Genomic DNA, 13,435 nt, shown 5'->3' with positions numbered 1-13,435 from the left:
CCTCAAGAAAAAACTCCAAAACACACCTGCGGGTATACACCGGCTATACCGCAGTACAAGTGTTTCAGTTTTCAAAAAAGGGTTAACCCAGGCCTACGGGTCGACGAAACATTACTTCGGACCGGGCCTGGCGGTACGGGAAGCACAGGGTCACCAGAGGAGGTCAAAAACCACCCCCACAGGCCCCTCTTCGCCATGCGTGAGAGAGGAGCGAAAAAGAATGGAGAACCAGCCCCTAAGCACACCGTACTTGGTATTCCCAGGCGGTCTCCCAACCAAGTACTAACCAGGACCAACCTGTGTAGCGGCCGAGATCCGACGAGATCGAGCGTGTACAGAATGGCATGGCCGTAAGCCATTACGACAGTGCTGAGTAAAAACGTACCCAACCAGGGTCTCCATAGCGCTTAACCCTGTGACACCCGGACCGACCTGGCATTTTTTCCCCTGAAAAAAGCCCAAGTCCCTCAGGGTACCAGAACAGCAGATCTGCATCCCCGGCGGACAACGGGTTCAACTGATCCGGACCAGCGTGACCAGAACCAGTCCCGTGCCCTAACCACGCCGACATGCCTACTCCAGGAGAAAGGACAGATATGCGTGTCGATCTTAACATGAAAAGAAGGCGCCACCCAGACGTTCGGGCGAACCGCGCCTGGTGGCCCACCCCAAGGGCGTGAGACCCCTCTACATATGTTCAGATCCATCCCGTCATCATCCCCCAGACATGAACGAGAATCCGTCGAAAACCAACCCAGGTCGTGGGATTTGGTCGTCGGAAGAGGAAAAACCCCCATCTCAGTTGCTTTATAAAAACGCTGTTTTAACCACAAGCAACCAAGGCGTGCCAGTCAGTTGCCTGTTTACAGCGAGCTAGCACTATACGTGCGTCGGGACACACCCCCATCAATGAACAGGCTATTTAGACCTGTCATTGAATCCCCAAGGCGCCCAGGGAACGACAAGAGGGGTGTGCCACTTCCTAACTCCAACACTTTTTGAATAGAAAAGAAGGAAGCATCAACAGTATGTATCCCAGTCTACACAGCCGGGGGTAAAAATTGTTCACATTTTTACATCCCACCACCCTCCCATAGGAAGGAGACGGGGATCCCCAGAGAGACTTCCCACGCGAGCTGTACAGATTGAAAAGAATATATTGCACCTTGAGCCATGTAAAAAATTGGTTTTAGGGCTCTCCGGGGAAGAGGCACTGAACCCATACACACTCAATAATCGAATTGAATCGAATACATATACAATAGAATAGGACACCTTCTAGAGGGTCCACTCACTTTGACAATCTGAGGAGGAAGGCTCTGTACTCTGATGGAGGCTCCCTCACATGGAAGAAGGAGTCCGAACTCACAGAAGGCCCGAATAGGCGCTTGGTGAGGAGGAGCCCTGACCACCCCCCTGAAACAGATCCATCACATGGACCTGAACAGCACACGGAAGTCCTACCAACAGAGACGCGCACGGTGACGTACTCTATGGCGGGGGAATTCCTGCGGTGCACACGTCCAATATACCAGGCCGTGGGACCAGGAAACTCCCCCCCCCCCACCCCCCCCCCCCCCGTAACGTGCCGAACCGCCACGTGACGGGAACCTTGAAGGACAGGGTGTGTACCCCTGACCGACAGAAACAAGGAGGAGAGGAAAGGTTACCACTTCACCCCTTTACGACCCCACACCCATGATACGATGTAATGACAAAAAGAGAATATGACACAGTCATAGTCAGCTCTATGAAGCGTTTGACAGCTCCACACAGCGCATGAGCTAACCTGCTATCTGATTTTTACTAAGGAAAAAACACAGAATAGAGAGGGCTCTAAGAGCCCCGGTCCAACATACACATGTGCTTCTGTGGCCAGTCCAACCCAGTTGTAGGTCACATGACACACACTTCGTCATCATCACCTACAAAAAATGACAAAAACACTACAGAGGAACGCCGTTTTTCATAATGAGAGAATACATAATTCTCGATTAGTATCGGCCACAGGCCTTGCTAAGCACACACGACAGCGACCAAACAATCTTTTCTTTCAGGAAAATAAAGTTTCTCCAGCAGTTTTAGCACAACCTCAGCAATCAAGCTAAGGGTTACATCGCATCCCTACCACACAAAAGACACAATGTAGTGCAACATGTCTGATAGGAGGATGAAAAAGTCCCCAGGGAACCGGGGGGAAACACAATCCTCTTATTTTACCCTTAATACGGCCAGTTAAAACAGGAAAACCTGTTAATATGTGAACACTGTTCATTGTCATCACAGGCTGAGAAAAGAACATTCTTTTACTCACTTGTCACTAAGCATAGCTTCATAGGTTAGTTACCTTAGTTGTGAGTACACGGTACATATAAACACACATGATGTTTCTCACACAACAACCAGATCATTTTCTGTAACAACCCGATTTGCACGGAGAAGCTAACTGCCAGTGACAAAGACAGTCCACACATAACTCGCGTCATATCCTAAATGCATTGCAGCAACACACGTTTTTGGAAAACATCGTTATTCACAAAACATTTAGAAAAGTAAAACCAGAAGACGTGTTATAAGGTCTGGTCAAACCTTGTCCTACCCGGAACGTAGATCAGCGAAGTGCAGTCACAGACACCGTAGGAACACAGCCGCTCCTGTGTTGCTCGAACTGGGCAGCGTCGCCGCTCCAACCAGTCGCTACAGTCCTCTTTGTTGACGCAATCCCCGTCCAGGCTCAGGGCAGGGTCGACGAACATCCCCTGTCAAGGATGACGTCGTAGTCAAGAGTGTAAAACATGTTATAATCAAAGCACGTTCAACAGAGTAGCATTAAGCTAACGGCCGCTCCAACCGTTCGGGCGCTACTGCCCCTGCTCGCGAGACGCCGAGCTAACGGCGCACGCGACCAGAAGCGAGCTCGCGGCGGCGCGCGAGGAGCTAAAGCTACCCCGCGCCAGGCCTTGGCCTATAGCAGCAAGCTAACGTTACCTAGTGATCACGATATGCTAGCGCCGCAGCTAACAGCTGACTGGCTAACAGTAGGCCCAACCTAAGTAGGCCATGCAGCGATCCCAGCAGGCTAACGCAGCAGCTAACAGCTGACTGGCTAACCGTAAGCTAAGCAGCTATCACCTGAACATGTATACAATGACATAACACTCACCCAGACAGGCCGCCGTTCTGAACCTCTCCTCACTTTTTAAGAGAAAAGAGAAACAAGATGTCAACACTGCTTTACAACGGTGATTTTACCAACACCCGACAGAATCAGCACAATACCAAACTGGCCTGTGTAGCTGACTTGAACATGGATCTGCCGCTATCGCACATCCATGCACATATCTCCTCGTGAAGGAATACTCTCATTTGGATATGAAAGAAGGGGCTTAACACGGGACAGAGAGATAACCACTCGTCCAGAACACACAGGGATCACCAGTGTTAATGGTCGCGGCCCACTAGTTAAAACTACAATGGTCTTCAGACCAAGGTCTTCTGTCGCCTAGGTGGCTGAACAAAGGACCCTAGCCTGGGGCCGGTTTCCATAAACATTGTCAAGTAGCCCCCATAGCACTAACAGACAAGTGAAGCCCGCCAGCAACAGTACTCACCCAACCTGAAACCCACCGCTTCTCACAACAGCGGCGCGTCCGACAGTTCAGCTGTGGCCTGACAGGTTTCACCCCAACAAACACAGCAAGGAACTGCAGTTGAGAAGCATGCAGCGGCGTGCTCCCAATACGAAAACCGGTGGAGGGTTTTTAGAATGATCATCATCTTCCAGACACTCCAGTACGAAGACAATATCGCCGTATTTTCTCGAAAATAGTGAGCGAGAAAATAAAGATATGATGTCAACGTATCTCCTTCCTTGTAAACAATATTTTTCTCCACGTCAACTAACAACACGTCAAGTGGGGTACTACCGAGGCACTTCCTTGTGGTGAAAGCGAGAAGGAGGAGAGCAGGTGACCACACACCTGCTTATGAAGGTAAGCTGATGAGGGGTGTGGTCAGACTAATACTGGTATTAAAGGTACATTTGTGGAATTTATTCAGTGCGCGTGCACGTACGCGAGATAGTGCAGAGTGATGCCAAGCAGAGCCCCTAATGGAACAGAACTAAGTCCAGCTGTCCTGGGCCTTGACCGTTGTTTTAAGAACACTGTTAACTGGTTGAGTGCCGTTAACGTAGAACTACGTTTCTGTCGCCCAACCGTTGAGTGCCGGCTACGTCACAGAAACGTAGATCTACGTTTTTCTCACTGTATTTCTTTTAATCGCTATTGCCATTCATAATTCAGCGGGGCACCTTGTGCATACTGTTCTGAGTGTGTCTGAGCTGGCAGACGATCTTATACCGCCCTCTAACGCCTTCGGCCATTATTGCACCCCGTTAGAAGCGGGTTTCTTTTCTCTACCGAGCTGCGGTGTGGGGGCGGGTCCTAAACACTCCGGCAAAACACACGCTTGTAGGGATGGTTTGGACTACTGACCCCGCCCGCCCGTTGAAGTGCAATGCCCAACAACGTCGGAGACAGGATCGCTGTGGATAACTGGAATGGCGATCAGAAATTGGATTATTTTTTTTGCATTACATCAGATACCAGGTAAGGACACTATATATGAAAGCTTGTGTTGATCTGATATTTATTTCTACCGCGATTGAAGCTATCTGTGTTTTATGTGTGAGGCTGTTTTCCGTTGGGTTGCAGGAGGGGGGGGGGGGGGGGGGGGGTCGCCACGCTCCAGGGCACATTTCATGTATTCACGAGGAAGGATAATAATGATAATCTAGCGTTGATTTCAGGAAGATCCGATAATCAGGTGAAAAATTACAACATGTTTATTGAATTACATAAAAACGCTGTTTTCGTGTCTTTTCCCTGGAATTACTCAGAAGCAACCAAACTATATTCATATTCAAAACGGTAGAATCTGTTTTTTGCACGTTGACCAGAAGCAACTCACTGAGACTCGACGGCGTTATTAGACCCATAGTTATACTATCAAATATAGGTTTAGCTCTACAAACTACAACTACGTTTACATGGGGTTAAAATAGACATAAAATAGACAAAATGGGCAATGCAGAGAATATGAAAAAGTGTAAAAACAATGCAGGTAATAACAATAAAAATATTTGTTTATTAAAAAATATTTAAAGTCTTTCTTCCTGTTTGATACCTACACAGTTTAAAACCTGACAGTCTTTCTTCCTCTTTGATACCTACACAGTTTAAAATCTGACCGTCTTTCTTCCTGTTTGATACCCACACAGTTTAAAATATGACAGTCTTTCTTCCTGTTTGATACAACAATAAAATAATTATAATAATTCATTACATTTATATAGCGCTTTTCTAGACACTCAAAGCGCTCCCCACCAATGTAGGGTGGAAATTGCCTCCTTCACCACCACTGGTAGCACCCAACCTTGGGCTACACAGGCTCAATGGCTGCCATACACTGGCACCAGGCACACATCACACTACAATGGCTGAACGGCTCAGGAGACAGGGATTGATAAAATAGCTCTCATTTACAATACAGTAATCACAGTGTGGATGTAATGAGTGTAAAGTGACAGAAGAGGTCAAGGTCCTGGCGGGATGGTGCCAGGAAAACAGCCTCTCCCTGAACGTCAGCAAAACAAAGGAGATGATTGTGGACTTCAGGAGGTCGGGGGTCAAGGACTACAGCCCCCTCAGCATCGACGGGGCACCGGTTGAGAGAGTCAACAGCTTCAAGTACCTCGGAGCCCACATATCCGAGGACTTGACATGGACCATACACATTAACAGTGTGGTGAAGAAGGCACGACAACGCCTCTACTTCCTCAGGCGCCTAAGGAAGTTCCAAGTCAGCCAGAAGATCCTTAAGAACTTCTACTCATGTACAATAGAGAGCATCTTGACCGGCAACATCACCTCCTGGTTTGGGAATAGCACTGCAAAAGACCAAAGCAGACTACAAAGAGTGACACGTTCAGCCGAACGCACAATTGGAGGGGGGCTCCCCACCCTCCAGAACATTTACTACAAGCGTTGCAAGGGGAAGGCTAAGAGAATTATTAAGGACTCGAGCCACCCGAACAACTGCCTCTTTGAACTGCTGCCGTCAGGCAAGCGATACAGGAGTCTCAAGGCGAGCACAGAAAGACTCAGAAGTAGCTTCTATCCCCAGGCCATCAGGCTGCTAAACGAACAATGAATGAACACTACACAACAACAACCACCAAACACACATAGCACACACATCCACACGCACACACTCACTTTAAACAAACACACTGTAGCACCCACTACACACACTTTATAGCACACACCCACTTTAAACAAACACACTGTAGCACCCACTCCCCACACTTTATATTTATGGATGAAGGATTGCACTACAACTCGTACACCTTACTGTAAATTGTACCTAAAATTGTACCTCATCCCATTTCTGCTTTGCACTAGATAGTACTGTACATTAGTACACTGCATAGTATTGTGTATTGTATATTATATGGTAACTCAGAACATTGTACATATGTCTATACCGAACAACTGTGACCTCATTTTCTTCTTCTAAATTCATGCTATATTATGTTATTATGTTATTTGATACTATCTTGTCTAGCACAGTCTCTGGAGCGTAACAGTAAGAAGCATTTTGTATGAAAGTATTCTGTACTTCTGTATGACAACTATTAAAGAACTTGAACTTGAATGTATTAAAAGGCTAAGGTGAAGAGATATGGTTTTAGCTTACTTTTGAAAATATTTAGCGAGCTAGCCTCCCTGATGTCCATAGGTAAAGTGTTCATTTTGGCTGTTGCTGGGAATCTTCAATAAACCATAAAACCAGTAGTAAGTAGATGATCGTAATGTTCAAGTTCAAGTTTCAAGTTTGTTTATTATTTGTCAGAACAAAATACAGAATACTTTATAATGAAATGCTTGTTTCTGTATGAGCCCCTGAGAGTGTGCTACATACAGTAAAAAGAAAGTAAGTACAAAAAATTAAGAAGTAAAAAGTAGGTAAAGTCAATATACAATACAGAGTAAAATGTGTAACAGTGAGGTAGAATACAGAGGTACAAAACTTGGGGTAGGTTCTTGGGGGCACATAGTTGACAAGAGATCTGTTTCCCAGATCCAATCGATTTCTTTTACCCAGTAAAATATTGAGTGTGAAAGTAACGGCTAAAGGTGTAGATTGTCACGCCTTGGCAGAGGTCTGCACTCTACTCAGAGCAATCCTTCTAGTCCGAGGTGATTTGTCGTGGAAAGAAGCAGACTGACAAAGCAGATGAATGGAGTGTTTGATCAGAAAGCCTCTCTCTCCCCTGCAGGAGGTGGAAGCAGCCAGACGCAGCATGCTGAGAAAGATCTACTACCTGGCTGACGAGGTACTCCACTCCTTGTGCTCCTTGTGCTCCTTCCATATGAACTGTTCTTCATTCCTCTCCGCACACGGCCTCTTTCTTTACACTTCATCCAGCGCACTTCCGTCCCTCCTCTTCCTCGATAAGTTTTGGCGTCATCAATACATTTATTTTATTATTATTTTATTTTTTAACGGTTATGAACTGAAAACAGAGCCAGCCAGCCCCCCAAACGTTTTTAGTTAAAAAGAATATTGACAACATCAGTTTTGAATCCCAAAATCCAAATGATGGAAACAGGAACCGTCCTTGAACCTTTGAAATTAGAGAAAATTAGATGGCACATGCACACACACACACACACACACACACACACACACACACACACACACACACACACACACACACACACACACACACACACACACACACACACACACACCTACACACACATACACACACACACCTTCTCTTTCTCCCCAACGTATCTTTTAAAAGCGTGCACTCATTCTATTAAAGTCCACTTCATCCCATTTGAACCACTGATGTTTCCATCCTGTCTCCTACCTTTGGGTGCAAACGTCTCTCTCTGTTATGTGTTATGTTATGTCTCTCTGGTCTCTACCTGCACAATTCCTCTGACCTGACTTTCTATTAATTGTTGATTTTAAATGTGTGCAAATAAAGAAATAAATACTCACACTACCTCTCTCTCTCTCTCTCTCTCTCTCTCTCTCTCTCTCTCTCTCTCTCTCTCTCTCTCTCTCTCTCTCTCTCTCTCTCTCTCTCAGGTGTTGAGGGGGCACCTCCTGCTGTTCCGTCTCCCCCAGCAGCAGTCGGAGTTGGGCTTTGACACCTTCCAGCAGCTGCCTCCCATCAGGGCCAAGCGCCTGGAGAGAGTCTTGACGCCGCAGGACGGAAACGACTGAGACTGACGCGAGGGGATCGAGAGGACCGAGAGAGAGAGACGTGAAGAAGAGGGTGGCGATGGAAGAAGAGGACCACTGTGACGAGTTGGAATGACTGCAGACAGAGGTGAAGGCCTCGCTTCACACAGCTGGCCGCTGCCTTTCATTGGAAACCAGGCTGCGGAGGAAAAGCAGAACTGCATTGACTTGCCTCATAGTTAGAGGATCTCATTCTATATACCTTTCTAGAACAATGTGACTCGTGAGGTTAACCTTTTACTTTTGTTCTCTTGTTTTCTTATGAATGCATGTCTATGACTAGCAGATTACTTATTAATTTTCATAGCATTATGGCCAACGCGGTTGTGCGTGTGAATGCAGTGGGTGGAGGGTATTGACAAAGTGAACACAGTGATAGACGACCGCACATCAGTTCTGACTCCCACGCGGCGCTACTTCGCGTCTGTCGTCCTCGCGGTGACTAATGCGTACGCGGAAAAACAAGCCTCTCGTGCCCTATTCCCAGACAGCCAACCCTCTTGAGCTAATCCGTCTTATCTACTGTAGGTGTGTCCCCCCGGTTCTTAGGAAGGGAATGATTTCCCCTGTGGTTCTCCAGCAGTTCCAGAGCGGTTACGGCATCCTGGTGGACACGGGCCAGGATGAATATTGACAGAGGACGAGGAGCAAATTAGCATCTTTACAAGTGCCTGTTTGAATCCTAAAATGCTATTTTGAATAAAACAGGCTTTTGTAAGAACGCCAGAGGTTTTTGTATTTATTTGATAACTCTGTAATCCATACAAGTGCCCCACACTGCAATAAAGTAGAACAAAACTCCTTTTAACTGTTTTAGTGAGATTGTTTTGGTTGATTGCCACACTGACTGATCACACACACACACACACACACACACACACACACACACACACACACACACACACACACACACACACACACACACACACACACACACACACACACACACACACACACACACACACACACACACACACACACACACACACACACACACACACACACACACACACACACACACAGTGTGAATACAGACCATACAATTATTTGTGGCCTCAAAAGTCTTGAGTCTTGATTGAAGGACATTACCCTGGCTCCACAACCACTGGAAGTATCAGACTTTATAAACCAAGCATGCATTGTTTATTTACATTGTTACCCGCTCTGAATCCCTGCTAATCCTCACCAACATGGACCCCATTACTTTCCCATTGAAGCTGCCTTAACTATTGCCTGCATGCAATCAAATTTTCTAAATGGCCACAAGGGAGTGGCGCAAACAATGGGGTGTTTGTACATTCCTCTCTGTGTACTGTGTGCTGTATGTGAGCATGTGTGTTTCCTGCTTGGTTAGACAACAGGTTAGATGGAGGAAAAGCCCTTGAATGGAAGCTGGGAACAGATCCAATCCTACCAATAAAGTCTTTAATTTTCCATTATCCAATAAAGAAAAGCTTTGAACCTGTCCGGTGAGGGTAGGAATGTCAGACTTGTCCCTGAACCTCATGACACCTACTGTAGTTGGTTAGACATGATCTGTGATCATGTGATTTCCTTTGTGGTACAGTAGCATTTCATTTTAACTGCATTATACGTTCATTGTAAACAGCACATTAGTGCCTTGCAGTAATGTCAGAAAACTGACTGGAACATGTGCAGTAGCTATTGTTGAGATTCTGTCTTTCCTGATGGCACAACTGATACCAGATCCATCCAATACAGTAGATCCAATGTTACTGTAAGGTAGACTATTTTAGAGTGGCCTACTAGCCACCCTCAAAGGAAAAGATGGAGGTGATGGACCATTCATTTGAATACATTTATCCAGAGAGAACACCGGCCCAAGAGGAAATTGAGTTCGAACTTCAAAGGTCTTCTAATAGTGTCCATATCAAGCATCGTAATGCATTATCTTCTGATACCATTATTATAAAGCACTCATAATATGCATTCAATCCCTCAAAATGCCTGCAGAAGGCTGGCCTGTAAGAGGGACCATCTTTTAATCACAGGTTTGCAGGTTCCCCATAATTCCACTTATTTGTGTTTCAGTCCATCTTGCATCTTGTCTGTGTGAACTTCTGTTTTTTTGTCAAGACTATTCATTTCCTGCTGAGACGTGATTGTTCTGCCGCATAGGTTTTCATCTCGACAGTTTGGGGCATGTTCTTTGTTGAGCATTTTTCAAAATACCAACTAGTTTGTTATGAACTCTCTGTTATGAAGGAGTCTGTGGGTTAAATGGTTGTTTCTTCTTCGCTGCCAGAGGAGATACCCTGGCATCGAATTAGCATATGAAAGACAATTGCCGCCCCCTGTGGGCACTAACAGCGGTCACATGTTCACATCTGGTCTCAATTTTGTCTCATTGAAGGGGAAGTATGCATAAATGGCTTCCATACATAAAAGTAAGGCATGTATGGAACACAAACAGAAATAGCTCACTGATAAAATAAGAACATTATTAGTATTGCTTCCCAGGCCAGCGGGGGCATACTGCCTTAGCAACACAAGTTCCATTTCAAAAGTCACTATTTGAGAAATATTGCCTTACATAACGACTGCATGTATGAAAGCATAACTCAACTGTGTATCACTTTTTAAGTTACTGACATTCGCTCACGAAAAAAGCAACATTTTGGAGGTTCTCGTCAGCATTTTGGTATGAAACCCTTTGAGAGAAAAGAGGTTTAGGATGAATCAAGAGAGACAAACAGGTCAACATCGAATTTGTCTTTTTCGTTCTCCGTCCCAGACGTCAACAGCTTTCTCACTGCAGGCAAACCGCATGTGATATTGCACACCCTGCAGGTCTATGAAGGACAGACATGACACCCACCCTGCAGGTCTGGGATGGACAGACATGACACACATCCTGCAGGTCTGGGAAGGACAGACATAGGGCTGGACAGTATGTTCTAAAATTTATATCACGGCACGGTGGTGTAGTGGTTAACACTGTCGCCTCACAGCAAGAAGGTCCAGGGTTCGAATCCCGCTTGGGGACCAGGTTTCCATGATGCCAGTTACCCAGGTGGGGTATCTCCCAGGCCTTTCTGTGTGGAGTTTCCATGTTCTCCCCGTGCTCGCAAGGGTTTCCCCCCCCGATAAGATAAACCCAATGGAAAAACATGCACAACAACAAGATCGCTAACGCTGTGGCGTCCTTGACGAAGACGGACAGGAGCACTTGGATTGGTCCCCTGGCGCGGCTCACGTGGCGCCTGTCTGCTCCCGGCTGCCCTTGGGGGGGAAGGACGACGGGATGGGTTAATCGCAGATACGCATTGTATGCATGGTTCGCATGTGTGCCAAATGATGACCTCGGAGCAGGTCCTAAAAAAAAATTATTATTTTAAGCATAGACGATAACGGTATATCACTGTATATACATTTTTCTTAAAATGTCTATAAATGCTTCTGAAGGGGTCAAACTCGTGCCGCAGAGTCTGATTGATTGATTGATTGATTGAAAACTTTATTAACAGATTGCAGAATGGGTACAGTACAGTAGGCCTACATACAATTGTTAAGGGGATGCAGACCAGAGAAAGACTTTCGTCTTGTTTACATCAGGGTCCCCCATTTTCAATTCATCATAATGAGTCACGTTAGAACGTTAGCTTAGCGGCTAACGTTAGCCCATTGCTGCGCTAAAGCAAGTCTCCTCTCAGCCTCCTTAGCCAAATTGAAATGCCCAAACTATATGGCAAGGTCCATGAGCAAGTGGAGAAAAACTCAGTACAATTAAACACTATGCAACGACCACTGCAAACGTCGAGTGAATCGTCAAGTAACGTTAACGTCATTGCTACTGCTGTGACTAGCTGCTCTAGTACCGGTCACAAGGTATGATGGTATAGTCAAAATCCATACCATTTACGGTATACTGTCCACCCCTGGGAGGGACAGACATGACGCACACCCTGCAGGTCTGGGAAGGACAGACATGACGTACACCCTGCAGGTCTGGGAAGGACAGACATGACGTACACCCTGCAGGTCTGGGAGGGACAGACATGACACACCCTGCAGGTCTGGGAAGGACAGACATGACACACCCTGCAGGTCTGGGAAGGACAGACATGACGTACACCCTGCAGGTCTGGGAGGGACAGACATGACACACCCTGCAGGTCTGGGAAGGACAGACATGACGTACACCCTGCAGGTCTGGGAAGGACAGACATGACGTACACCCTGCTGGTCTGGGAAGGACAGACATGAAGTACACCCTGCAGGTCTGGGAAGGACAGACATGACGTACACCCTGCAGGTCTGGGAAGGACAGACATGACGTACACCCTGCAGGTCTGGGAAGGACAGACATGACACCCTGCAGGTCTGGGAAGGACAGACATGACACACCCTGCAGGTCTGGGAAGGACAGACATGCGTGTTACACTGGTTGTGTTTTCTGCATCTGCTGCTGCTGCCAATTTATGTGCAATTTCACCCCAGGTTGACTCATCCGCCTGTTGGAATGACCTGATTGGACGATTCATGAATTTGCGTTGAGAGAGCTTTGCATCTCGGTGTCCCGAGACCCTTAGCAGCACAGGCCACAATGTTCAGTAGAGCAATATATGATTTCAGTGTTTATGAGTGACAGATTCCTGGCGAAATAGGTGTGCTCTCTCTCCCAGCGTCTAAGGAGAGAGGGTTCACAGAGTCCTTTGGTTTATTGTCATGAACTCAGTTCATCTCCCTCTGAGTCTTGAAACAACATTATTTGAATGTGACACAATTTAAGAGTTCTTTTTAGCGGCACGTCTCCTCAAACTCTTCGTCCAATAACCCTTCATCAGGTCCACCAGGCACCAGGATGTCCCGCAGGCGGTGAAAATAGTCTGGGACGTATTTAAAGATGGTCCCAGGACAGTAGTAGTAAAAAGAAAAAAAGGCTGAATTTATATGCAACAAAATCCTTTTGGGACGGTGGTGAAAACACTTAAGTATTGTAAGCCCTGGGCGGCTACGTGGCGTAGTGGGCAAGGCGCTCGCCATGAATACTGGAGACGCTGGGCTCGCCTGTTCGAGCCCAGCGCTCCACATTGCTTTCAATTTAGCTGGTCGTCCGTACTAATACACATTGGCCGTATTAGGGGGTGGG

At 46.5% G+C, this 13,435-nt stretch overlaps 1 protein-coding gene across 3 annotated transcripts in view; it reads left to right on the top strand.

Annotated features, from left to right (window-relative positions):
• rpap1 (RNA polymerase II associated protein 1) overlaps window positions 1-9,035 on the top strand; it is a 73,426-nt gene extending 64,391 nt beyond the window's left edge. For all 3 annotated transcript variants that reach the window (XM_084310474.1, XM_084310475.1, XM_084310476.1), the window contains exons 26-27: window positions 7,343-7,399; window positions 8,167-9,035. In XM_084310474.1, the coding sequence (XP_084166600.1) occupies window positions 7,343-7,399; window positions 8,167-8,304 (195 nt within the window). In that variant the 3' untranslated portion in view covers window positions 8,305-9,035. The remainder of the gene's footprint in view (window positions 1-7,342; window positions 7,400-8,166) is intronic.
• The last annotated feature ends 4,400 nt before the right edge of the window (window positions 9,036-13,435 follow it).

Source organism: Notolepis coatsorum (genome assembly GCF_963971535.1).
Source record: "Notolepis coatsorum genome assembly, chromosome: 3".
Classification (NCBI taxonomy): Eukaryota; Metazoa; Chordata; class Actinopteri; order Aulopiformes; family Paralepididae; genus Notolepis; species Notolepis coatsorum.
Note: the sequence above shows the minus strand (reverse complement) of the source record. Positions and strands in the feature narration are given on the sequence as shown.